Raw genomic sequence first — 27,952 nt, forward strand, 5'->3', positions numbered from 1 at the left:
ATGCTCAGACACTGGTGGCACATCCAGAGTGAATATTTAGGAGAGACATGTTAGATCTGCTCAAATATATGTAAGATCTGCAAAGACATCTGTATATACACCATCTGAAACTAGGAAATACACAACATCATTGTAATATACAAGAGTAGCAGGAAATAAACCAAATATGAATATTTCGTAATGCTATATTGAAACTAAAGGGCAGTAAATTTACATGCATTTTGCATAGGGAGGAGGTTTCCTCACTGAGCTGCCGAGCACATATAAGTGTTTCATTTTCCACTACAGGTTTATGAACAAATCTTTCCAATCACAGTCAGGCAAGATGATCTCACACACGCCCCTTCTCTGGCTGCTGGTTCTCTGGATTCAGGGTAAGAAACTTAAAACATAAAATATTTGAAAATGTAATAATCTGTGAGACAGAATACAAGAAAAGTTGCCATTCATATATATTTAATTAAAATTCTTTGTGCTGTTATTTAGTATAAATTCATACTAGCAAATTTAAATGGTGTTTCAGCATCTGAACACGTGTCATATCCAGCATTGTATCATTGTTCATTCCCTTCCCACCATCTCTCTTCATCCAGACTCCTCCGGGCAAATTGTGATGACTCAGTCCCCGGAATCTCTGGCAGTGCCAGTGGGAGGGAGAGTCTCTATCAACTGCAAAGCCAGTACGAGCATTAGCAATAACTTACACTGGTACCAACAGAAACCTGGACAAGCTCCCAAGCTTCTTATCTACTATGCCAGCAGCCTCCAGTCTGGGGTCCCGGCCCGGTTCAGCGGCAGTGGGTCTGGCACTGATTTCACATTCACAATCAGCAGCGTAGAAGCTGATGATGCTGGTGATTATTACTGCCAGCAGAGTAACAGCTGGCCTCTCACAGTGATACAGACCAATACAAAAACCTCCATGCTCTCTGCAGTGTGCATTGCAGTAACTGCTTCCTCCAGATACAACTGTCTAGTTTTCACATGTTCTGTCATATGCGACAGAAGAGGGTAACATTTTCCATCTGTGAACATACAGTAAAAAGGAGAACACTGAAAGACCAAACTTGTTTGGATAGTCATGTAGATACTAGAATGTACAGAGAGACCTGAGGTTCACTACAATTTTGTCTGATTTATTCCCAATCATGAATGCCAGTGCAATGGACACAATTCCTTGAGTTTCAGTAGAAATCATTCCAAACAGCTGTTACACCTTCTATCTTTCAGTATAGAATGATTCTGTCATATAGCAAACTGACTTAGTTCTATTACAGAGAGCTGATGAGAAACTGAAATTCTCATATTGTGAGAAATTCCAAGTTGGAGGGGTGGGGAAAAAAGAGAGGCTTGTTCTGAATCAGCATGAAAACTTGAAATTTTTAAATTTCCTTTAATACGAAAATTTCAAAATTTCATTTTGGGAAAAATCAAAGCAATGTTTTATTTTGATAAGGTCAAAATGTTCATTTCAACTTCATCGACTTGAACTTTATGTTATAAATATAAAATATAATATGTCAAAGTGATTATAGAGTCAAAACACTTCAACCACACTCAAAGGAAATTTCTGATCTTATCAAAATGAATCATTTTGTTCATTTTCCCCTGAACATTTCAACATCATTGATGAGTTCCCAGAGTATGTTTGGATTTTGTCAAATCCACATTTTCTGAAGGAAAGCTGTTCCATCAGAAAAAATTCAACCTGCTCTACTATTGCAAATACATGTCTACAATGGCCTGAGTGTCTCCTTTCATTGGAATAGATCCTCACTAAAATCCCATTGGGGAGGTCTCAATCATTATTAACCTAGGAAAATTATACTAACCTAGGGATTTGTAAATGGCTGTATCTACTGCTTACAGATTAGGATAAGACTTCCTGGTCCAGATTTTCCAAGACCTGTGAGGGAGCAATTTCCCGAATGCAACTAATCCCTGAGACACAAGCAGCTAATAGGCACACAGAGGATTTTCAAAAGAGTTGGGTCTGCGCAGAGGCCAGGTGTGGAAGCAACAGAGGAGGGGTGTACCCCAATGGGAAGGGCTGCCAGGGTGGCCACACAGAGGGGTGCTCACCAGCTGTTCCAGAATGGCATGGGGTGCACCCACACTCTGAGCGGATCTGGCTAGCACAAACCAGGAGGAGCTGATGGAGGAGGTGTTCACTCAGCTTCCTGGGGGTTGCTGGGCTGGCCACACCCACCCAAAAGAGGGGTCAGGAGGTAAACAGAGCTGGAGGGGGAGAGGTCTGGAGGTTCCCCTGCTTCACTCACAGAACCCCCTGTGGCTCTCAGGCTTAGGCACCTACCAGGTCATGGAGGAAGAGGGGGTATGGGTAGAAACACAACAGACAGCACTGGAGCCTGGCACATTGAGGCCACTTTTCAACTTTTCTGTGCTGCATCTGCATCCAAAATCTGAGCATGCTCAGACTTTGGGTCTTCTCTCCGCTGTCAGCAGCAGCACAGAAATAAGGGTGGCATGGTACAGTATTGCCACCCTTACTTCTGCATCGCTGCTGGCAGCAGCGCTGCCTTCAGAGCTGAGCAGCTGGAGAGCAGTGGCTGCTGGCCAGAAGCTCAGCTCTGAAGGCAGAGCCGCTGCCAGCAGCAGCAGCAGCAGCAGCACAGAACTAAGGGTGGTATGGTATTGCCACCCTTACTTCTGGCAGGGTGCTGCCTTCATAGCTGGGCACCCAGCCAACAGTTGCAACTTTCCGTCCACCCAGCTCTGAAGACAGTACATAAGTAAGAGGGGCAATACTGGGACCCCTCCCCTAAAATAACCTTGAGATCTCCCTGCAACTCCATTTTGGGTCAGGACCCTCAATTTTAGAAACGCTGATCTCCCCTGTGAAATCTGTATAGTATAGGGTAAAAGACACAAAAGACCAGATTTTACAGGGGGAGACCAGATTTCATGATCTGTGATGTGTGTTTCATGGCCGTGATTTTGGTAGGGCCCTAACTATACGGGTCTCCTGGTATATGATGAGATAATAACTCAGAGTTACAGCGATAACACAGAGGACAGAAATGTCACCATAGCCAGAACTCTGGCCATGGTATAAACATTACTGGGCCTCGCTGTACTGCCATAGTCTGAAAGGCCTCATGTTTGAAAACTGATTCCACAACATCAACCACAGCTTGAAGCATGTGACTAAGGGGCTAAATGGGGACACAGATACAAAAAGGGGAAGAAGCATCAGGCCATGTAGCACCAGACTGTCTCAGGAAAGCTACAACATCTGCTTGGGCATGCTATTTATAGACTGAATTCTGCGCACAACCCTGCCCTTGGCCAGTAGATGGCAGTATTATGACACAACATTGCAGAGCTGGAGACTTCAGGTCAAACAGGGCGCTTGGACTCCAAGTTCACTGGTGCAACCTGATTAAAATGGAAGGAGAATGAATGAGTGACTACACTTGCTTTAAGTGGTTTATTTTTAAAATGTTTTGCTCAGGGAAGACTGGGAGCCCCTTATCCCCACAGCTGAGCACTCACACGAGCAGGCCCAGTGAAATGAATGGGATTATCTATGAGAATAACTGCTCACCCTGTCATCTCGATTATCACTTCAAAGGTTTTTTTTCTCCTGCTGATGATAGCTCATCTCAATTGATTGGCCTCTTACAGTTGGTATGCGTACTTCCACCTTTTCATGTTCTCTGTATGTATAAATATCTTCTGTGTGTTCCATTCTATGCATCCAAAGAAGTGGGCTGTAGCCCACGAAAGCTTATGCTGAAATAAATTTGTTAGTCTCTAAGGTGCCACAAGTACTCCTGTTTGTAACAGGCTCAAGACTTGACCCTAACTCTCCAAATTGTTATAGACAGCCTGCTCTGCTACCCATTGATAGTGTTTCCTCATTAAATAAATCCAGAACTGAACCCACTTTATGCCATGTAAGCTTCAGTCTGGGCAGTCGAATAGTGAGTAACTATGAATAGTTATTGCATGCAACAGTGGCATGAACCAGACAATTCAAAGATTTCAGAACAGTTCTCCTGGGTCTATAATACTGTTAACCTCCAGCATTTGACCCTTTTGTGTATTCACACTAGAGTGATTTTCCTTTTCTGAGCACTTATAAATGTGTTGAATTCCACTCACTGGAAATTGTGCTTCTTGACAAGCATTTCTAATAACAGACAATCAAGATGGTGTCAGAGACTCCTCTTTCCTGGATGCTAGTTGATTTCTGCTTTCAAGGTGAGAAATAATACAAATGTAAGAATTGTTGTACTGATGTATTAAATCTATTGTAGTGTAAGTTAATTTCCACTCTTCAGCTGAAATTTACACTATGTTTCTGTGTAAAGTTTTGAATAATTGTGATGCCATCATCCTGCTTACCCCATCCCTATCTGTGCCTCTGTTTTCTCTATATTTTGATACCAATGGGCAGAAAGTGCTGACTCAGACTCCAGAATCCCTGTCAATGTTTCTAGGAGACACAGCCACTATTAAAGCCAGGGTGAGCCTAGCAACAACTTAGCCTCATACCAAAAGCAACCAGGACAAGCTCCTGAGCTTCTCATTCATAGGGCTCTTACCCTGGCCTTTAGACTCCCAGCCTGGTTCAGGGGCAGTGGTCCTGGCAATGGACACACTGATTACATTCACAATGTCAGCAATGTGGAAGCTGATGATGCTGGAGAATATCACTATAGAGCTGTACAATGACTGGCCTCCCCCAGTTGCACGGGACAATGCAAGTCCCCCCCTCACTCCCTGTCCTACAACGTTTGCTGCTCCTTTGTCTCCCCTGTTTTCACTCTCACAATCTCTCACCCCTCACTCTGCCCTCTGGAAATTCTGGCCTATGGGATTCCTCAGAGCTGGAGCTGTAATTACCCTCATCTCTCCTGTGCCCTCATCAGCAGCCTTCTCCACATGATCTAAATGTCCAAAGAGGTGCCGGACAGTTGCTTAGTGCAAACAAAAGGAAGTCACACAATAAAGATCAAAACCTCTGGCACAATATAGATTAAATTAATTCCTGAGGCAACTCTGCTCGTTTCATTGTAGTCACACCAAAATGCCTTTAGCCACACCTGTCTAGCTGGCTGCTCTTCGTAGAGTAGGTTTCCTTGGAGGTAAAGATGACATCATGATGGAGGATAATTGATTTGGTGCCCCCTACAGGTGTTGATGCAGATCTGCGCAACCCATCCCCACCATTCCCATAGAAGGGGCTCTGCTGAGTCAGCCACAGGACGGTTTGGTTTTGTTGCGGGTTGGTTTGGGGGTATTTAGAAGTTGGCAGGCAGTAAATCCCCACCACACTTTCAATACCCCAGCTGGGAGGGCCTTGCTGAGGAAAGGTAATCAAGATGCAGCCAGTCTATTTGGATCAAGCCCTTAAACAGGAGCTAGTTAGTCTCATGAGTAGTAGAGAGAGAGGTTCTCTCTTCACAAGCCAGAGCAGGGAATGATGGCAACACAAAAGCCTCCGCTATCATGTTGCTTAGGAAGCAAACAAAGAGTAGAGCAGAAAATCTTCAGCACAAAAAAATAAAAAATAAAATCTGTTTTCTTATAGGCAGAGAATAAATAAGAAATAAAATTAGAACAGTGGGTTTCTACTATTGCACTTTACAATAAAAGCCACTTGGGTGATTTTCATTGTATTTGCACATATACCAAAATGTACTCCATGCGTTATTGTACCTGTGCAACATTTCCTCTAACGCTGCATTAACCAAGCCTTTGGAGTAGCATGGGGCTACCACGGCCTTATTCCCACATAGAATTCAATGATCTAGATTAAAGTTCAATATCAAAGTGTTTAAAATGCAATAAACAGCCCTGCAGAGAAGTTTTTTATATCCTCCCTTCCAGCCAAAAGACACACCAGGCGCATCAGTGTGACCAGTGGTGTTCAAGGTCTGCAATACAAGAGACTCCCAGTTATTCAAAATCTCTCCCCTCTCTAATTTCTGCCCAGATCCCTTTCTCACCCACAATGGACACAGGGCGAGGTTCTGAAACACGCTTCAGTGCCCGGGGCTGAGTATGCTGGCCAGGAATACAGTGTGAGCCCAGCTGTGACATGCAGTGTCATTGTTACCAGGTTTCAGAGGGGTAGCCATGTTAGTCTGTATCAGCAAAAACAACAAGGAGTACTTGTGGCAACTTAGAGACTAACAGATTTATTTGGCATTAGCTGCATCCGATGAAGTGGGTTTTATGCCATGCAAGCTTATGCCTGAATACATTTGTTAGTCTCTACGGTGCCACAAGGACCGAGTTCCTTTCTAGCACTTTAGGTCTTGTTAGTTAGTTTGCTCTATTCTGCTGGCTCAGTGTGAAAGGAATTACAAGACATCTGCTCAGTTAACTCCTGCAGAAGGAAATACTGGGTGATTCAACTGCATTTTTATGGGATTGGAAAAAAACTGAACTAGAAAAAGAAAACAGACTGAGCTCTTCAAACTGCTGTTAAAAACCTTCTAGAAAATGAGTGAATGGTTTAGCCACTCGTATCTAACTGCAGCACCATCTTGCTACTCCAGTCTTATAAATCAGACATGAATACAAGACAGTTGAAAATCCTGCCCCCGCCACTCACATGAAGTGAGTTTACATGACTCATTCTTTTTTCAACTTCACACATGAGCGACACTCCCCTCCTGCTCTGCTGAGCTCCTATAAATGGAGCTGTTTGCACTGCATAATGCCCTGGTTAGCTTTGCTGGCTCAGAACTGCCACAATGATCTCCCACACTCAGCTTCTCTGGATACTAGTTTTTTGGATTCAGGGTAAGAAAAAAAACAATAAACCCAGCTTTAAAGAACAATAACATCACTGACTATGTAAATATAATCTACTCGTTGTAACAGATAATATAATGATGATTTATTTAATGCTCTTTAATAAGATATTAGATTAAAAATGTATTGCATGACAAAACGATAACTCTGAACAATATGTTACAATTTCCTTCATTTCCTCTTTACTTCTAGACTCCATCGGGCAGATTGTGCTGACTCAGACTCCAGAATCTCTCTCAGGCCTGGTCTATACTATGCCTTTAAACTGATTTTAGCAGCGTTCACCGATTTAACGCTGTACCCATCCACACTACGAGGCCCTTTATATCAATATAAAGGGCTCTTTAAATCAGTTTCTGTACTCCTCCCCAACAAGAGGAGTAGCGCTAAAATCGGTATTACCATATCGGATTAGGGTTAGTGTGGCCGCAAAGCGACGGTATTGGCCTCCGGGCGGTATCCCACAGTGCACCACTGTGACCGCTCTGGACAGCAATCTGAACTCGGATGCAGTGGCCAGGTAAACAGGAAAAGCCCCGCGAACTTTTGAATTTCATTTCCTGTTTGCCCAGCGTGGAGCTCTGATCAGCACGGGTGGAGATGCAGTCCCAAATCCAAAAAGAGCTCCAGCATGGACCGTACGGGAGATACTGGATCTGATTGCTGTATGGGGAGACAAATATGTTCTATCACAGCTCCGTTACAGAAGACGAAATGCCAAAGCATTTGAAAAAAATCTCCAGGCTACACAGTGCTGCGTGACAAGGGTAACGGAAAGCCAAAGAATCAAATGGACGCTCATGGAGAGAGGGAGGGGGTACTGAGGACTCCAGCTATCCCACAGTCCACAGCAGTCTCCGAAAAATATTTACATTCTTGACTGAGCTCCCAGTGCCTGTAGGTTCAAACACATCATCCGGCATGGTTCAGGGTATAGCTCGACAATTTACTCCCTCCCCCCCACCCCACGTGAAAGAAAAGGGAAAGAAATCGTTCCTTGACTTCTTTCAATGTCACCCTATGTCTACTGAATGCTGCTGGTAGACGCGATGCTGCGGCAGTGAAGAGCAGTATCCGTTTCTCTCCCCTCCCCGGTGGCAGATGGTGCAGTAGGACTGCTAGCCGTCCTTATCATCAGCCCGTGAGTGCTCCTGGCTGGCCTCAGGTGAGGCTGGCCGGGGGCACCTGGGTAAAAATAGGAAGAATTCCCAGTCATTCCCAGTAGATGGTACAGAACGGCTGGTAACCGTCCTCATCATTGCAACTGGGGGCTGAGCTCCATCAGCCCCCTCCCTTTCCTGTTTAAAGAAAAGATTCTGTACTGCCTGGACTATCATAGCAGCGGGATGCTGGGCTCCTCTCCCCCCTCAGCACTTAATATCCTGCCTGGACTGTCATAGCAGCAGGATGCTGGGCTCCTCTCCCCCACACAGCTTAATGTTCTGCCTGGACTGTCATAGCACCGGGAGGCTGCCTCCCCCTCATTTTATCTCACTAACAAGTCACTGTTTCTTATTCCTGCATTCTTTATAACTTCATGACACAAATGGGGGGGACATTGCCACAGTAGCCCAGGAAGGTTGGGAGAGGAGGGAAGTAACGGGTGGGGTTGTTGCAGAGGTACCCCCTGTGAATGGCATGTAGCTTATCATTTCTGCAGGATCTGACACAGAGCAGCTGTGCTCTCTGATACACTGGTTTTCTAGTACACTTGCCCCATATTCTAGGCAGGACTGACTCTATTTTTAGAAACCATAAAGGAGGGATTGACTCGGGGAGTCATTCCCAGTTTTGCCTTTGCACCCCCGGCCAACCTCAGCCAGGGGCACCCGTGATAGCAGCAGACAGTACAGAATGACAGATAACAGTCATCTTACTTCCAATTTACAATGGCAGCAGACGGTACAGAACAACTGATAACCATCTCTGCTATTAGGCAAAAGCAAAGGAATGCTGCTGTGTAGCGCTGCAGTAACGCCTCTGTTAGCAGCATCCAGTACACATACGGTGACAGTAAAAAAAAAGCTGAATGGGCTACATGGTTGCCGTGCTATGACGTCTGCCAGAGCAATCCAGGGAAAAAGGGCGCAAAATGGTTGTCTGCCGTTGTTTTCCCGGAGGAAGGAATGAGTGACGACATTTACCCAGAACCACCCGCGACAATGATTTTTGCCCCATCAGGCACTGGGATCTCAACCCAGAATTCCAAGGGGCGGGGGAGACTGCGGGAACTATGGGATAGCTGCAGAATAGCTACCCACAGTGCAACGCTCCGGAAATCGATGCTAGCCTCGGACCGTGGACGCATACCGCCGAATTAATGTGCTTAGTGTGACCGCGTGCACTCGACTTTATACAATCTGTTTTACAAAACTGGTTTATGTAAAATTGGAATAATCCCGTAGTGTAGACGTACCCTCAGTGTCTCCAGAAGACACAATCACTATCAACTGCAAAGCCAGCTCAAGCCTCACCAGTAGCTCTTCAGGCAAAGATCTCTTAGCTTGGTTTCAACAGAAATCAGGACAAGTTCCTAAACTCCTTATTTATCATGCTACCTCCCTGCAATCTGGTGTCCCAGCCCGGTTCAGTGGCGGTGGGTCTGGGACTGATTTCACTCTCACAATCAGCAGGGTTGAAGCTGAAGATGCTGGAGATTATTACTGCCAACAAGAGTACACCCCTGTCACAGTGATCCAGACCAATACAAAAACCTCCCTGAGCGAGGGCACAGTGCTGAGTGCTTCTAACAGCTGCATCTGGACATTCAGCATCACAAATTTCATAACAAAGAAGGAACAGGATGTTAATTAACTGTCTGCCAGAACAACACAGCAAACTCATCCCACTGTAACTTCCACTGTCCATACAGAGGGCTCAGAGAACACTTACCTCTAAATGGCTCTGTTAAGTAAAGTTTGTTGAGACAGGCCGAGTGGTCCTTTTAAAACAAAAACTGCATGAGGGAGGAGTGAGAAAAGCAATGCTTGTGCAGCACCTAGTGCAAAGGGCCTTGATCCATGACTGGGGCGCCGAGGCATTACAGCAATAACAATAATTAATAAATATGAGCCAGTTTTTTTCCAAAGAGATCATCTCCTATTTAGGCACAAACTAAATGTTCCACAGAGCTCAGCAAGTTGTATGTTGAGGTCTGTTGAAAATCAGGCCACACGTGATTTGACGCAGTTGAGTAGCCAATATTTAGATGCCTAAATGAGAGCTGAGTTGTTTTGAAAAATCTGCTTCTTAGAGCCTGATCCTAGGCCCAGTGAAGTTAACAGGAGTGTTTCCATTTCCTTCTATTGGTGCTGGATCGAACCCACTACAAACTCAACTGCACGCTACAGACTTCCAAAGTTCTTCGGTTAATTCAGGAGCAAGCAGCTGGTTTGTCACTGGACAGGCAGGTAAGAGAGGAACAGCTGCAAAAGGGTGTGAATAAAACATCCCACAAGGAGGAAGGCACAAGATGAATCGTGTGTGATGGGAAGGGACCAAAAAGAAGTGGAGCCTTCTTGTAAATTCCCATCATTCCCAAGCATGGCCTGGACCACCAAAATATGGCCAGGAGGAAGAAATATTATTATTATAATAAATGAAAGACAGTGACCACACTGGCCACAAGGACAGGCACATGCCTTCTCCTACCCAACCACCTCAGACAGGTGCTGGAAGAGTTACTGGGAAGTAGCCAAATATCAGGATTTGGCAGCTGAATTGCAGCACAGCCCTAGTTCAAATAGAACTAATCACAGACACATCGTCAATGAGGTGTCCACAACAGCCACTGAATTGTAATCCATGGCAAACCACAGATCTCCAAAGATCCTCAAAGTGCTCTAATTCATAGTGAATACACAAGTGTTCCACCGAGTCACTAATCAGTTAGGGCACCTACTAATTAAGTGTCAGCTAATCAGAGTTTATGTTCAATGACAATCTCCATTGACACTCTTCACAGCCTTATGAATTACAGGCTTGATCTAAAGCCCCCTGGAATCAGAGGAAAGTCTCTCATAGACTTTAATGAGCTTTGAAATCAGGCCCTTAAGGTTTTAGCTCCAGCATTCCTTCACAGCTGGTGTGTAGACAGGGGAATGAATGAGCAACCTTAATTTGAAGTCATTTTTTGTTTGTTTGTCTGGGACATGAAATAGTGTATCTGGAATGATACACATGGAAAAACTCATCAGAAAGTCCCACACAGTAAGTGCTTTGGGGACTCAGATTGAAGCAATAGTGATGGGGGTTAGGACAGCAATACACATTATCAGTTCCAGAAATTCTAAGGGCAGCTTTCCATAAGTGGCCAATAGCAGAGCCCTTGTGAAAGAAATCAGTCTGTACTCTACTGCAATACCCTGGCTACAAGCATTATTCAATGTCTAAATCAAGCAGAAGCACCAGTTTTGCAAAGACACAAACCACTGTGTAAAGCCTCTAACAGGCATAGTTTGTAAAGTAAAGAATTTATGAATGTGCCTGCCTGGATCATGGATTGAGGTGAGACATTGCTGGGTAGGGTGACCAGCCAGCAAATGTGAAAAATTGGGATGGGTGGGGGGTAATAGGAGCCAATATAAGAAAAAGACCCAAAAATCGGGACTGTCCCTATAAAATCAGGACATATCTCGCCCTATCGGTGGGAGCCCTTTATGTGCGTTGGCAGCATGTCCCTTGATAGTAATGTGCAGTAAGCTGGATCAAGAGTTGACTCTCTCTGCAAACAATTCCACAGCAAAATACTGCTGGCAAGAAGTACCAGACTCATAGTCCTCTACCCACGGGACAGGCTGACTGCAGCACAGGCTCCTTAATACTGCTTTGACACGGAGGCTGGATTGTCCCTTCCAAGAATTCTCTGTGGGCTGGAAGGTGGGCGATGTGTGAACTCTCTGGTCCCAACCACTCCTTCCCTCCACCTGCCCAGCCTCCACCACCTTCTCCCATGCAGATTCCAGACCCTGAGCAAACCCTGTACAGAGTGCAGAGGAAATGGGGAGGGTGCCATGCAGGCAGCTGGATCACCCCTGCAGACAGCCATGAGGAGATCCATGCCTGGAGGGGATGCTGAGTGCACAGATCTCTGGGGTATGATCAAGGCTTGTAAAACTAAACAACCCAGTAAAGGTGAATGTTTTGAAACACCAGATATGAAGCGCATTTACAGGAACTTTGCATGTTCATATGCAAACGACATCTGTTCATTGTGCTACTGAGCTCTTATAAATGCATCTGTTAAGACCGCACAGGTAGCTGATCACTGTGCCAGCTCCAGAGCTGCTAAGATGATCTCACAAACTGTTTTTCTGGGTACCTGTATTGTGCATTCTAGATACAAAATAATTATGACCCAGGCTTTGAAGCAATGTAGCATCAGGAACAACATCTAAAATATGGAAAATAACATCTCAGTATTTAAGAATTACACTTTAATACATTCTTCACTTAAACGTGTTTCTAAAAACAGTCCTGAGCTTTTAGTCATTGTAACAACATGTCAAGTCTCTATGGATTTTCCTTCTACATCCAGACCCCTATGGAGAGATTGTGATGATGCAGACTCCAGAATCCCAAATAGTGTCTGTAGGAGACAAATTTGCTAGAAGCTGCAAAGCTAGTTCTAGCGCTGGCAGTAACAGGCCCAGGTACCAACAAAAATCAGGGCGAGCTCCAAAGCTCCTTATTTATCCTTCCAGGGATCCCGCCTGATTCAGTGACAGTGGGTCTGGGGCTGATTTCACTCTCACAGTAAATGCTGTTGAGGCAAATGATGCTGGAGATTAGTATTGTCACCAAAGCTGGCACTGGCCATGCTCACAGTGATACAGACCAATAGAAAACCTCCCTCTTCCTCATGGAGCACACTGGGCTCACCACTGCACGTGTCTCAGTTGGGTGTCAAACCATCACAACATTCACTGACTTCCTGGTGAATCAAAACAGGAAGGATCTCAGGTCAACAACTTATTCCACAATTGAAAACTGCAACAGAACGTGAAACACTCTCTGAATGGTGTCACTGCTCAACAGTAACAAGAGCAAAGTAAAGTCCTACTGCAGCCTGGCCTGCTATGTGTGTAGATACAGCTGAGCTGTTTGTCAGAAATTCTAACACGCTTCCTATGGCTGGGCCAGAGCCTCAGCTCCTTCCTTACTCTGCAGTTATGACAGCTAGTCCCGCTATTCACAAGCATTCCAGAGAGTCACTATTTGGTTATTACAAATTAAACGTTTGCCAATGCACAGGACTTCCCATTGGTTATCTTATCTGAGAGTCTCCCGGTCTTTAGGAATTATGGCTCTGATCCAAATCCCACTGAAGTCAGTGAAAAGACACCATAGACTTCAGGGCAGGTTGTGTCAGTCTCATACATTTTTAGCTCCAGCGCTCTTCCACAGCTGATTTCTAAGGAGCAGAATAATTTGATGTTTGGGGGTTTTTTGGACCATGATGGGAACAATGCGGCTGCCTCAGCTTGTGGGAATGCAGGAAATGTGGCTGCACACAGAGAGCTAGAATCTTTCAAAGGACACATTATTGTGCCATGCAGGTAAATTTGGCAGTTCCTCTCTCTCTCTCTTGCTCCACCCCACAACATACAACCTTTTGCTCTATGTGCTGTTTCTTCCAGGGAAATGTGCTGCTCTTTTTAAAAGTAACCTTAGAGATCAATCACTCCTGAGTGCCTCCCCTCAAGAGTTTGCCTTATGCAGACAGAACAATTCTAAAAATCTTGACTCAGCCACTACAGCTCCAATTCTCCTCCTTTAGGGCACATGGGAGCTCACCAAGGGTATGCCAGGGAGATAGACCCTTGTCTCAGGGTACAGAGTGACAGAAAATCTACGCTGAGAACTCTACACCAGCCTTAGGGTGTTGCAAGCTCTGTGGTCCTAGTATCTCTCTCCAAGAGCAACTAACAAATGGAGATCCTGCAATATTTCCCTCTACTGGGTACAGGGCTATATACCCTGAGACCCAGAGCAGCAGGCTCACAGCAGCCCTGAGTCTGGGGCTGTCCACACTGTGGAGGGAGTGGCAGAATTTACTCTCAGTGAAAGGCTGTTCAGACAACAGATCCGAAGTTCCAGCCCTTGTGTGGACTAGAATGAGAGTGGCCCTTGGACAGATGCACACAAGGGGTGGGCCATATAGAGAGTATCTGCCACTGGGGCAGCCTGCACAGAGGCCAGTCACCTGACCAGGGACTGCTCACCTCCTTCATCCCCCAGTGACCAGTCACCTGGAAGGAATGGGGAGGGGATGACATACTCAGGGGGAAAGATCGACTTCATTGTAGAGGATGGAGTAAGGGCGCCCCTCCAGGCCACTGATCAGCCCCAGCACAGATTCCCTCTTAGTGCTACGACGGAGGCAGTGCAGCTCCACAGCATCCCCTAGAGGATGCACAACCCAGCCCTGTTCTTAAATCTCCATACACACGTCTCACATTCATTACTATGCACAACGGGATCAAACTAATGGAGCTGAACATCCCCTAATTTCAACAAGTGGCAGCCCAGACACTTATCAAACTCACCCTGAACACACGGCAGACGCTAGAATTCTGAGTATGGGCAGTACTTCGCCATAAGGGATGGTAATAAAAACGACAAAACATCTGAAATAATGCAAATAAATCAGTTCTCCATTTTCAGGGCCTGAGGCGAGATGCTTTGCATATTTATCGTCTGACTGATATTTCTCTGCTGCTCTGAGCAGTTATATATGGAGTCCCTTTTTACAGTCTTTAGGGTTTATTGATCAGCACCGGTCAATCCAGACGTATTAAGATGATCTCACAGGCTCAGCTCCTCTGGCTGCTAGTGCTCTGGATCCAGGGTAAAATTCCATTTGAGATAAAATGGGTCTGGTGAGATAATGGGAGATTGAGCCCTGGAAACACCTCTCACACATACATGTATACACACAATAGATTGCTCAATCTCAAATTTATTGCATTCTCTGTTTTTTAAATGCACTCATTTTTCATAATCTTTTAGTTAATTGAGAGAAAAAGATAAACTATGCTACAAACCTAAAGTGAAAACATGAATTTTCTGACTCACGCATTATGTTAATTTACATTTTCCTTTCAATTCAGACTCCAGTGGGCAGATGGTGATGACTCAGACTCCAGAATCCCTGGCAGTGTCTCCAGGAGACAGAGTCACCATCAACTGCAAAGCCAGTTCCAGCACTGGCAATGTTATAGCCTGGTACCAACAGAAACCAGGACAAGCTCCTAAGCTTCTCATCTACGTGCTTCCACCCGTCCCTCTGGGATCCTAGCCCGGTTCAGTGGCAGTGGCTCTGGGAGTGGCTACACCGATTACACTCTCACTATCAGCAGTGCAGAAGCTGAAGACGCTGGAGATTACTATTGTCAGCAGGGTGCTAACTTCCTTCTCACAGTGATATAGACCCATAAAAAAGCCTCCCTACTCTGTGTGATTTCAGTTTCTCTCCTGTCACAGATGCTTTCTCAAGAGAATCACAGCTTGAACATAACCTGTGTGTTACACAGTGTCCTGCTGCAGCGGGGTATAGGGGTCTCTGCGCTATAGAAAGGGTCTCAACCAATGGCCGCTGAAATCAATGAGAGACCTTCCACTGCATTGGATCAAGCCTGTTGTAAGGAAGAGATTGAAATCTGCTTCATTCAGCTGGATACCACTGCTAAAGTGGCTTAAATTACAGAGGGAGGCTGCATGTTCAATATACTGGCTGCTAAATTTCTAGATGTACTTCCTGTCATTTTTAACATGCACATTCTTTGAGCATATTTTGTTAGCTGGTAATCAATGAGGGATGTTAACAAACCGCAATCATGTGGTTCCCTGGGAATGGGGAATAAAAACAGCAGAAGGGCAGAACCAGAAGCCACTTCAAAGGCTGGAGTCACTAATCAGACAAAATGGTCATCAGTGAAATGCCAATATCTGCTAACAGATCCAACACTCCAGAGTCTGCAGCACCATAACCACAGAATGGGGACTGTATCCTGGAGAGCAGTGACTCTGAAAAGGATTTAGGGTCAGAGAGGACAAGCAACTCAGGATGAGCTCTCAATGCAGTGCTGTGACAAAAAGGACTACTGTGACCCCTGATAAATAGGGGAGCAGGACTAGGGAGGGGATGTTATCTCTGCAAACATCATTGGTGAGACCCACACTGGGATACTGCATCCAGTTCCGGTGTCCACAGTTTAAAAAGGATGTGGAAAATTAGAGAGGGTGCATAAAAGAACCAAAATATGATCTGAGGCCTGGAGAAAATGCCTTGCAGTGAGAGACTTAAGGAGCTCCAGCTGTTTAGTTTATGAAAAAGAAGATTGAGAGATTAGTTGGTTACATTGCACAAGTACCTTCCAGGGGAGAAAACACCAGATACTAAAAGACTCATTTTTTCTACAGAGAAAGGCATAACAAGAATCAGTGGCTGAATCCTGAAGCCAGACTACTTCCAATTAGAAATTACACACAACATTTTAACAGTGGGAATAATCCACTGATGGAAGAGTAATAGAATGCTAAACTGCATTATAATTATCTGCCATTAGGTGGAACTGTGTGTAACAAACCTTGTTTAAATGAACCTCAGCAATACCTGGCAGTACCTGGATTTTACAAACATATCCAGGATCTAAAAACAAACTCTGTGACCAGCCCCATATCTGGTACAGAAGAACACCACAGGAGCAAAGTGATGGATTCTCCATCTCTTCGTGTCTCCACATCGAGCCTGGATGCTTTGAGACGTGCTTTACCAAAATTTTGGGAAACGGGGTGAAATTGACTGCTCTGTGATACAAAGCAGATGATCTCATAACCCTATAAGAACACTAAATGTACAGAAATATCTGACATTATTTCTGTGATAATTAGCATTTTGAATGGTAACCTAAAACTCTACGCACACTGAAATGTTGGAAACAAGTCAGCTCTCGGGCCCAAACCTGTGACACAAGGTCTGAGACTGGATATTTTACATAATTCCATTGGACTGAGCTTTCCCTGCTGTTCAGAGCAGGTAAAAATACTATTTTATTCTTTAAGTTTCATTAACATATGACTCAGACACACTAAGATGATCTCACAGGTTCAGCCCACCTGGTTATTAGTGCTCTGGACCCAGGGTCAGAACCAAATAAATAGAGCTCTGGCTTAAAGATGCAACTTGAGACCCCAAACTGGAAGTGTCATTATATCACTTTAGCATTCTCTCAGTTCAGAGACACTGGTGATTTTTTCTTTATTTCCATTTTAGGGTCTTCTTGTGTTAATGTATAGTCAATTAAGAAAACAGCAGAAACACTGTTTACATCTACAAAATTAAATGATGACTCTATATAGAAACATTTTTATTGACAAAATATCAATATTTCCCTTTCTATTCAGCTTCCAGGGATCAGATTGGGCTGACTTGGTCTCCAAAGTCCTTCTCAGTGTTTCCAGAAAAAAGCATCACTATCCTCTGCAAACCATAGCCTGGTACTGGCACAAATCAGGACAAACTCCCAAACTTCTTATCTATACAGTTTCCATCAATGACAAGGATCCTCTAGACTGGATCAGTGGGAACAGATACCCTGAGCACATTCTCTCAATGCATGGGGTAGAAACAGATGATGCTGGACATTCATATTACCAGCAAGGTGGAAGGCCACCTTGCACAGTGCTGAAGAATAGTACAAAAGCCTCCCTCTGAAGTTTCTTTCATTCTCATATAACTAACACGTAACTGCTGTGCAATGCTATATTGGTAAGTACCATACTTTGCAAGCCTGTGCTAGATGGATAAAAATTTGTAGCTCCTTACACACCATAGATACCCAATGTATTTCTACCTCTAATCACCACATTAGAGTGTTTAGCAATATATATGGACACAAGCAAGAAAATTACAGATCCAGTGCCCTTCCCATCCACCCTGCACCACCTCTGTATTTTGCTCTGCAAACTGTGAGCAGCTTTTCTGAATCATCCCCCAAAATATAGGATTTAATAATCTGGAAAGAACGAAAATGGAAGAGAAAGAGGGGCGAGATCTGAGGCCAGAGTGCTTTGAAATGGACCTTTGTAAGGGTGACTGTTTGTCTTTGTGAATAAAGAGAACATTAAGTCTAAAAGAAGCTTATCATCTGCTGGGAGTTTCTCCCTAAAGAAACTAAATGTGCAAATCCTAATCCCAGAGCTTTCACAGAGCCAATCTAAATTTAATTTGCAATCATCACACACTGAAACTTCAGAGACAATCACAAAATAAAAACAGACTTGCTGGAATCTACAAGAGTTCAAGTGTAAGAGAATTTGATGGCAGGTTAGGTGCACATCCTACCCGCAATAAACTTAATGGTAAATTTCACAGGAGCAATGGGAGCAGGATCTGGCCTTCCCTGCCCAAGAGGGTGCATGTAGCTTGGATGCAGATTTCTTTTTTTAAAAGTGAAAATTGTCACATACTTACTTGACTCTAGGAGCTGGAACTTTAAAAAATAACAAACCACTAAGTATGATGAGACTTACTCACCTTACTGTCTTGTATAAAAGGCCAATATCACCATTAACCTCTCCATGGTAGAGGGGGAGGGATAGGGCTCATGCTCACCCACTCTGCTAATCCAGCACCATCTTCCTGAGGATCTCCAGCACTTTACAAACACTAATCAGTGATATTGCAGCACCTCTCAGGGGCACACCCAGGGGGCACCACCTTCCCCATATCACAGAGAGAGAGGATGAGGCACAGACAAATTTAATGCCCTATTCCTCCGCCACTGAACTTAATGGGAGTTTTGCCTTGACATCAGCAGGACCAGGATTGGGTGCATAGGGTCAGGTCCCACAGCCCTTATTCCCACAGGTCATCCCATTGATTTCAGTGGGAATTGAGAGTGCTAAGTACTGCACAAGATCCAGCCCACAACGATAAGCCAAAGATCACACATGGGCAGAGGCAGAACCAGACCTCTGTGCCTGACCCACAAGAGTATTTCTCACCCAAACACACGGAGGATAAGTGAGCATCACACACCGCGATGATGCACAGAAACCAGCCCTATGTATAGTCACACCAGGGAGGCCAGGATCCCGCACACATGGGCTGCTTTTCATGTGAACTCTCCAGTGATGCCGCCCTGTTGCTCTGGGGGCTATAAAAGATTTTGTTCCACTCTCTGCGGTTTATTGAGCAGCAACTGCCAGCTCAGACGTACCAAGATGTTCTCCCAGGCTCAGCTGCTCTGGTTACTGGTGCTGTGGATTCCGGGTAAGAATCAGAACTGGACGACACTGGCTTAAAAGTACAATGATCCATTTAAATTTTAAAAATTCAAAACATTGTTGCTAGATTGGATATTAAACAGTAATTCATCAGAGTTATGGCTTGAATATAACAATTGTGAACATTTTGTATTATATGATGCATTTCATACCATTTTCTAAAGATGCAAATATCAATCACTATAATTTATTGTTGCTCACTATCAGTTACCTTTTCTCTGTATTTATTTTGATTCCATATCTAATGCAGGCTCCTATGGGCAGGTCACAATGACTCAGTCTCCAGAATCCCTCTCAGTGTCTCCTGGAGAAAAAGTCGCTATCATATGTACAGCCAGTTCTAGCCTTAGCAGCCAGTATGTATCCTGGTACCAACAGAAGCACGGACAAACTCCTAAGTTTCTTATCTATTGGGACTCCACACTTGTCTCTGGAGTTCCAGCCTGGTTCAGGCACTGATTACACTCTGGCAATCAGCAGCGTTGAAGCTGATGATGCAGCAGATTACTACTGTTTGCAGAGGCATAGCTCTCCTCTCACAGTGATACAGACCAATACAAAAACCTCCCCGCTCTGGGTGTCTGCAATAGCAGATTTCTGTGAAGATCATCACAGTGTCAGGCCTGGTCTACACTATGTGTTTAAACCGAATTTAGCAGCGTTAAACCGATTTAACCCTGCACCCGTCCACACAATGAGGCCCTTTATATCAATATAAAGGGCTCTTTAAACCGATTTCTGTACTCCTCCCCGACAAGAGGAGTAGCACTGAAATCGGTTTTGCCATGTCGGATTAGGGTTAGTGTGGCTGCAATTTGACGATATTGGCCTCCGGGCGGTATCCCACAGTGCACCATTGTGACCACTCTGGAAAGCAATCTGAACTTGGATGCACTGGCCAGGTAGATAGGAAAAGCCCCGCGAACTTTTGAATTTCATTTCCTGTTTGTCCAGCATGGAGCTCTGATCAGCATGGGTGGCGATGCAGTCTCAAATCCAAAAAGAGCTCCAGCATGGACCGTACGGGAGATACTGGATCTGATCGCTGTATGGGGAGACAAATCTGTTCTATTAGAGCTCCGTTACAGAAGACGAAATAACAAAGCGTTTGAAAAAATCTCCAGGCTACGATAGACAGAGGCCACAGCACAGTGCTGTGGGAGAAGCATAACAGAAAACCAAAGAATCAAATGGACGCTCATGGAGGGAGGGAGGGGGGACTGAGGACTCCAGCTATCCCACAGTCCCTGCAGTCTCCAAAAAGCATTTGCATTCTTGGCTGAGCTCCCAATGCCTAAAGGGTCAAAAACATTTTCCTGAATGTTTCAGGGTATATGTCGTCAATTTACACCCTTCCCCCCCCGAAAGAAAAGGGAAAAAAAATTTCTCGCCTTTGTTCAATGTCACCCTATGTCTACTGCATGCTGCTGGTAGACAGGGTGCTGCAGCGCTGAACTCCAGCATCCCCTTCCTGGTGGCAGACGGTGCAATATGACTGCTATCCACCATCATCAGCAGCCCGTGAGTGCTCCTGGCTGGCCTCGGTGAGGTCGGCTGGGGGCGCCTGGGTAAAAATGGGAATGACTCCCGGTCATTCCCGGCAGATGGTACAGAACGGCTGGTAATCATTTTCATCATAGCAACTGGAGGCTGAGCTCTATCAGCCCTGCCCCTTTCATGTCTAAAGAAAAGATTCTGTACTGCCTGGACTATCATAGCAGTGGAAGGTTGGGCTCCTCTCCCCCGACACCTTTTAATGTCCTGCCTGGACTATCATAGCAGCTGGAGGCTTCCTCCCCCTCATTTTATCTTACTAAAAAGTCAGTGTTTCTTATTCATGCATTCTTTATTACTTCATCACACAAATGGGGAGACACTGCCACGGTAGCCCAGGAGGGTTGGGGGAGGAGGGAAGCAACGAGTGAGGTTGTTGCCGGGGCACCCCCTAGAATGGCATGGAACTCATCATTTCTGTGGGATCTCTGGGGCTCTGACACGGAGCGGCTGTGCTCTCTGGTTCTCTAGTACACTTGCCCCATATTCTAGGCAGGACTGACTCTATAAAGAAGGGAATGACCCGGGGCGTCATTTCCAGTTTTGTCCATGTGCCCCCAGCCGACCTCAGCGAGGCCAGCCAGGAGCATCCATGACAGCAGCAGATGGTACAGAATGACTGATAACCATCATCTCATCGCCAATTTACAATGGCAGATGGTGCAATAGGGATGGTAACTGTCTCTGCTACCTTGCAAAGGCAAATTAATGCTGCTGTGTAGCACTGCAGTACCGTGTCTGTCAGCAGCATCCAGTACACATACGGTGACAGTGACAAAAGGCAAAACAGGCTCTATGGTTGCCATACTATGGCGTATGCCAGGGCAATCCAGGGAAAAAGGGCGTGAAATGATTGTCTGCCGTTGCTTTCACGGAGGAAGGATTGAGTGACGACATTTACCTAGAATCACCCGCGACACTGTTTTTGCATTGGGATCTCAATCCAGAATTCCAATGGGCGGGGGGGCACTGAGGGAACTATGGGATAGCTACCCACAGTGCAACGCTCCGGAAATCGACGCTAGCCTTGGTACATGGACGTGCACCGCCCAATTAATGTGCTTAGTGTGGCCGCATGCACTCGACTTTATACAATCTGTTTTATAAAATCGGTTTATGTAAAATCGGAATAATCCCATAGTGTAGACATAACCTCAGTGTACCTGCTGTACTGTGACTTAGGGCTCAGTGTTCCATGTAAGCATCAGGGCTCCTCACTGCAACACCCTTCTGTGTACCTCCCCTAAACTCCCCACCACCAACATACAAATAACCATTTTCCTTGGGAAACCCAGTTACCTCTGCTCTAATGGGAGCACAGAAACCACTTGATGTCCAGGAAGAAAACCCCATCCTGTGCGGACTGAATCGGGCGCCGTTTGGCTGAGCATTAGCAGTTCAGAGAAAGCAATGTATACAAAACTTCCCAGCCAATGGGTGCTGCTGGAAGTGGCAGCCAGCATGTCCCTGCAGCCCGCTCCACTTCCTGCAGCTCCGGTTGCCCGTGAACGGCGAACCGTGGCCACTTGGAGCTGCAGGTGACTGTGAGTGCAGACAGTCAATGTAAACAAATTGTCTCACAGCCCGCCAGCAGATTACCCAGATGGGCCGCATACAGCCAATGGGCTGCAGGTTGCCCACAACTGGTCTAACAGCTTTGGTAATGAACATTGACCTTTAACAGGTGCCTTTTGTAATATGGGTGTGTTTGTAAAGAATTTCACCTGTGTATCTTACTCTCCATATTGTAAGAAAAATACAGCAAACCATGGTGGCATTTACCCCTTGTGAGGGCCGGCATGAGGCCTATGAATTACTAAAGTGAAAATAAAAACAATGGGAGTCCTTGTGGCATCTTAGAGACTAACATATTTATTTGGGCATAACCTTTGGAGGGCCATAACCCAGTTCATCAGCTGCATGGAGTGAAAAATACAGTAGTAAGGTATAAATATACAGCACATGAAAAGATGGGAGTTGTCTTACCAGGTTGGGGGTCAGTGCTAATGAGGCCAATTCAATCAGAGTGGATGTGACCCATTCCCAACAGTTGACAAGAAGGTGTGAGTATCAATAGAGGGAAAATTACTTTTTTGTAATTGACAAAGCCAGAAGGATACCCAGAAATCACCTAGTACAGGACAGGTCCAATGAAGAAAGTAACAATGCCACCAGCCGTCACCTACAGCCCCCAACAAAAACCTCTCTAGCGCATCATCAGGGATCTACAACCTATCCCAGAGGATGATCCCTCACTCTCACAGACCTTGGGAGACAGGCCAGTCCTCACTTACAGACAGCCACCCAACCTGAAGTAAATACTCACCAGCAACTACACATCATACATCAGAAACACTAACCCAGGAACCAAGCCTAGCAACAAACCTCATTACCAACTCTGCATAGCTATTGAAGGGACACCATCATAAAACCTAACCACATCAGCCATACCATCAGGGGTTTGTTCACCTGCACATCTACCAATGTGATCTATGCCATCATGTGCCAGCAATGCCCCTCTGCCTTGTACATTGGGCAAACTGGACATTCTCTATGCAAAAGAATAAATGGACACAGATCAGACATCAAGAACTGTAACATTCAAAAAATGGTACGAGAACACTTCAGCCTCACTGGACACTCAATAACAGATTTAAAAGAGCCATTCTTCAACAAAAAATCTTCAAAAACAGACTTCAACTAGAAACTGCAGAATTAGAATTAATTTGCAAACTGGACACCATCAAATTAGGCCTGAATAAAGACTGGGTGTGGCTGGGTCACTACAAAAAGTAGTTGATACTCACACCTTCTTGTCAATGGTTGCCAGCTGTTGGAGGGAGGGATAGCTCAGGGTTTGAGCATTGGCCTGCTAAACCCAGGATTGTGAGTTCTATCCTTCAGCGGGCCATTTGGGGAACTGGTGTAAAAACCTGGGGATTGGTCCTGCTTTGAGCAGGGGGTTGGACTATATGACCTCCTGAGGTCCCTTCCAACCCTGATATTCTATGATTCTATGAACATGGCTACCCCTCTGAAGTGAAAGTCCCACCTTAACTGCAGAGTGTAAATTTCACCTCAAATTAACAATGATGTTGATTCTTCTAATCTTGCCAGCAGATGGCAGCACACCATCATAAAACTCGATCAAAATGCTGTAATATTTGAAATGTTATGTATAACCTTAAATGGCTTCCATAACCCTAATGTAACAACCATCAACATTCTAACTAATAGTACACAAATCAATTCTCCAGGTTGACACTCTGATCCTCTGACAAACTCTGTTCAACTTCAACATCAGCTCCAAATATTCCAAAGGGGAATGTACTCAAGACTTCCACAAACAGGAACAAAAACCAGAGTGACTCCAGTGCAATACATATATGATGGATGATGTTGTTAACGCCAGTATATACAGATATAGAACTAAGGGTTTTCCAGCTCATGCATATAAAAGGAATAAATCAGATGGGAGATGACTCCTCCACTGATTCATATGGGAGAATGACATAAGAAAAATCTCTCTTCTAACACAACCATTGCTATTCAACACCTAAGACCAACACTTCCCAACCTGGGTGCCTGAAGTTAGGCTACTAAATCTGTATGGACACTTGATTTTCCACAGCTGCTGAGCACCCACTAACTGCACTGAAGTCCAAGGGAGCTGAATATACTCAGCCCCTCTGAATATCAGGCCATTTTTACTTCTGTACCAAATACGGATTTAGGGGCCTTACTTTAGGCACCCACCAGGGTCTGATCATTTTGGCCCAAATGAAGATGTGTTAAAATAATAGCTCCCAAATAGAGAACATGCTCAGTAAACTAACCATAGCTCGATGTGGTTTTACATATTCAAGCCTTTGTCAATGCTGACCAAGAGATCTTGTTGGCACATGGGTGGATCTTGGCATAGACAGACAGTGTTGCTCTTGAGCAGTTGGTTTTTTTTTTTTCTGTTCTGCATCTAACCTTTACTTTTATTTTATTTTCCACTCCACATTACCGGTCTAATGAATGCAAAGGCTATAAAACGTCAGGCCATGGTGTTTTTTCAGTTTAACAACCTACCTTATATAATCCCTGGCTTTCTTTTTCACATGTTCCTCTGATGCTGTCTCCTCTCCACTTTGGCAAAGGGATGAGAATTTTATCCATCATCTCAACCACTCCTCCAATCCAGTTTTCCTGCCTCACCTCAGATGGACCAGGGATTCTGCCTGCCTGAGGAAAGAGCTATAATTTAGCCCTAAACCTGACAACAATAATCGCTTTCCAGTCCTACCACCTAACAAAGGAGCATCTCATTCTTTGATTTCTTTAACCTTCTCCTTTCTTTTCTGTTATCCATGTCCCTTTGTGTTTGGTTGAGGAAACTGTCTTTGTTACTAAACTCAGAACGCTTTGCTTGCAGCCTACTGTAATTAATATTTTCATAGGAAAAATATGAGCTTTACAATCAGCTCTACATAATACTGTCCGTGGGATGCAAAATGTAACATCACATTCTCCAAAATCCATGACACAGGCCAATTTCTTATCATTCTGACAGGACTCAATATTTTGCAGTTGCTCATCCTGCCTGGTGGGCTCTCTTATGCAAGATCTCACAGGGTTCAATGATGATGTCCTCTGGTATATTAATCTACTAGGAGAGAGCTGAGGTGCCTTCTGTGTATATATGACCATGACCGGAGGCTAGGGGGAGACAGCTGAGGTCACTCAATTAGGGTGAACTGCAAAGAAGAGGGCAGGCAATCCCCAAAGCTGTTGGATATTCCAATACTTCGATTTATCCAGCCATCATAAAACAGCTTCTATTATATCTCACTCATTACTCAGCAGTCAACAAAACAGTTCCCTTAAAGAAACCCAGCCTCGGGCCTCCACCTAGACACTCAAGTCAAGTATGATGAGGATTTCTGAAAATCTTATTCATCATATAAAAAAGTTCTACCAATTCCAAAGGATCGGACACATCCTGTCAAATTAACTTGGTGTCTTCTTTTTCTGTGATAATAAGTATGGTTGATAAATATAACTATGTTGTAACATAACTGGACTTCTGTAAGGCATTTGACCAGGAACTGCAAAATATCTTGATTAAAAAAAATAGAACTGTATAACATTACCATGGCATACATTAAATGGATTAAAAACTGGCTAACTGATAGGTTTCAAAATGTAACAGTAAATTGAGGAATCAACACAGAGTGGACATTTTTCCAGTGCGATCCCACAGGGCTCAGTTCTTGGTCCTTTGCTATTTTTAATTTTTATCAGTGATCTGGAAGAAAACATAAAATCATCACTGATAAAGGTTAGATGACACAAAAAATGGGGGAATGTAAATAATGTAGAGGACAGACAACTGACACAGAGCGATCTGGATTGTTAAGTAAACTGGGCACAAGCAAACAATCCCCATTTTAATATGGCTAAATGTAAATGTATATATCTGGGAACAAACCATGTAGGCCATACTTACAGGACGGGAAACTCGATCCAGGGCATCAGTGACTCTGAAAAAGATTTGGGGGTCCTGGTGGATAATCAGTGTGACACTGGAACCAAAAAAGCTAAAGTAAATCTGGGATGTATTAACAGGGGAATCTGAAGTAGGAGTAGGGAGGTTATTTTACCTCCATATTTGGCCCAGGAGTGACCACTGCTGGACTAGTATCCAGTTCTGGTAGTCACACTTCAGGAAGAAGGTTGATCAGAGATGGTTCAGAGAACAGCCACTGGAACGATTTAAGAATTAGAAAATCTGCCTTATAATGACAGACTCAAAGAGCTCCATCTATTTAGTTCTACAAAGAAAAGGCTAAGGGGTGACCTATCACACTGTATAATAATTGACTCTGCAGTCTAATCCAGAAAGGTATAATGCGGAAGTTGAAGCTAGACGAACGTAGACTGGAAATAAAGTGCAAATGTTTAACGGTGACAGTACTTAACCATTGGAACAATTTACCAAGGGTCATGGTGGATTCTCCATCACTGACCATTTTAAAATCACACTTGAATGTTTTGTCTAGAAGCTCTGCTCTAGGAATTATTTTGAGGTAGTTCTATGACCTGCATTATGCAGGAGGTCAAACTAGGTGACCAAAATGGACCCTTCTGGCCTTGGAATCTATGCATGTATTACCTCCCTGTTTGTATTCAGTGACAAGGGAATCTGTCAATTAAAATAATATGTAGTCCTTAAACAGACCTGCAATTTTTCAAAGCACTGTGTAAAGATTAATGAATTAATGAACTAATTAACTAGCATCCTAATAATCAATGTGGGAAACTGTTCTCTGAGTGAACACTGGGATCAAAGAACTAAATAAGCCGTGAGAGTTGGACATTACTAGTGACACAGACACCGGATGCTGCTGAGCTTATGAACAAACTGAGCCCAGTGCTGGACTCCTTGATCAGAAAAAGCTCCAGGATACTCTGGGCCCACTGATTAGAGAGACCATTCCCTGCCTGACCCATCTGGGCATCCCTCACTGACAGGAATGGGAGACACGTTACCAGATTGAGGGGTGTACGTGGCCTTGGGTCTGGAGAGCGAATGGACACAGAGATGCTGCTTTTGCATATTTCCACCCAAGTGACAGTTCCTGGCTGTTCAGAGCAGATATAAATGTGTCACCTTCACACTTTGTGCTTCTGAACTTGGCATCTGTCACTCTACACGTATCAAGATGATCTCCCAGACTCTATTTCTCTGGCTTCTCGTGTTCTGGATTCAGGGTAAGAACAACCACACAGGAGGATTTGTTTAAAAGAAAAGTTATAGTATTTTACAAGGATTTAAATACTAAAATATTTCGCTTTCCAGCAATCATTCCTAGCAGCATTTACAGTGTTAGCAGAAAGAGAGCTCCAGGCTAAACTCCTAGATATGCAGCTTTGTAGTGCTAATTATTCTGATACTGGAGGATTTTACATTTCTTTTTATTCCAAATTTATTCTCCAGTACAGATTCCAGTGGGCAGATCCTGCTGACTCAGACTCCAGAATCCCTGGCAGTGTCTCCAGGAGACAGAGTCACCATCAACTGCAAAGCCAGTTCCAGTGCTAGCAGCTGGATGTCCTGGTACCAACAGAAATCAGGACAAGCTCCTAAGCTCCTTATCTATAAAGCCTCTACTCGTCCCTCTGGGATCCCAGACCGGTTCAGTGGTAGTGGGTCTGGCACTGATTTTACATTCACAATCAGCAGGGTTGAAGCAGATGATGCTGGAGATTATTACTGTCAACAGTATAACACCTTCCCTCTCACACAGTGATACAGACAAGCACAAAA

The 27,952-nt window shown here is 44.5% G+C and overlaps 1 long non-coding RNA gene and 2 gene segments (V, D, J or C); 2 read left to right on the forward strand and 1 right to left on the reverse strand.

The window, feature by feature from the left end:
- LOC115652928 overlaps nt 1–27,952 on the forward strand; it is a 547,780-nt gene that overhangs the window by 120,548 nt on the left and 399,280 nt on the right.
- LOC115652937 lies at nt 808–24,785 on the reverse strand. The gene is made up of 3 exons (XR_004000778.1): nt 24,773–24,785; nt 15,129–15,138; nt 808–887 (listed from the first exon to the last, which is right to left on the reverse strand). It is a non-coding gene; the product is annotated as an uncharacterized LOC115652937 (long non-coding RNA).
- LOC115652935 lies at nt 6,719–27,938 on the forward strand. The segment is given in 2 exon segments: nt 6,719–6,780; nt 27,628–27,938. Coding segments are annotated over 2 exon segments (357 nt in total).

The sequence above is a fragment of the Gopherus evgoodei genome, chromosome 5 (genome assembly GCF_007399415.2).
Source record: "Gopherus evgoodei ecotype Sinaloan lineage chromosome 5, rGopEvg1_v1.p, whole genome shotgun sequence".
Taxonomy (NCBI): domain Eukaryota; kingdom Metazoa; phylum Chordata; order Testudines; family Testudinidae; genus Gopherus; species Gopherus evgoodei.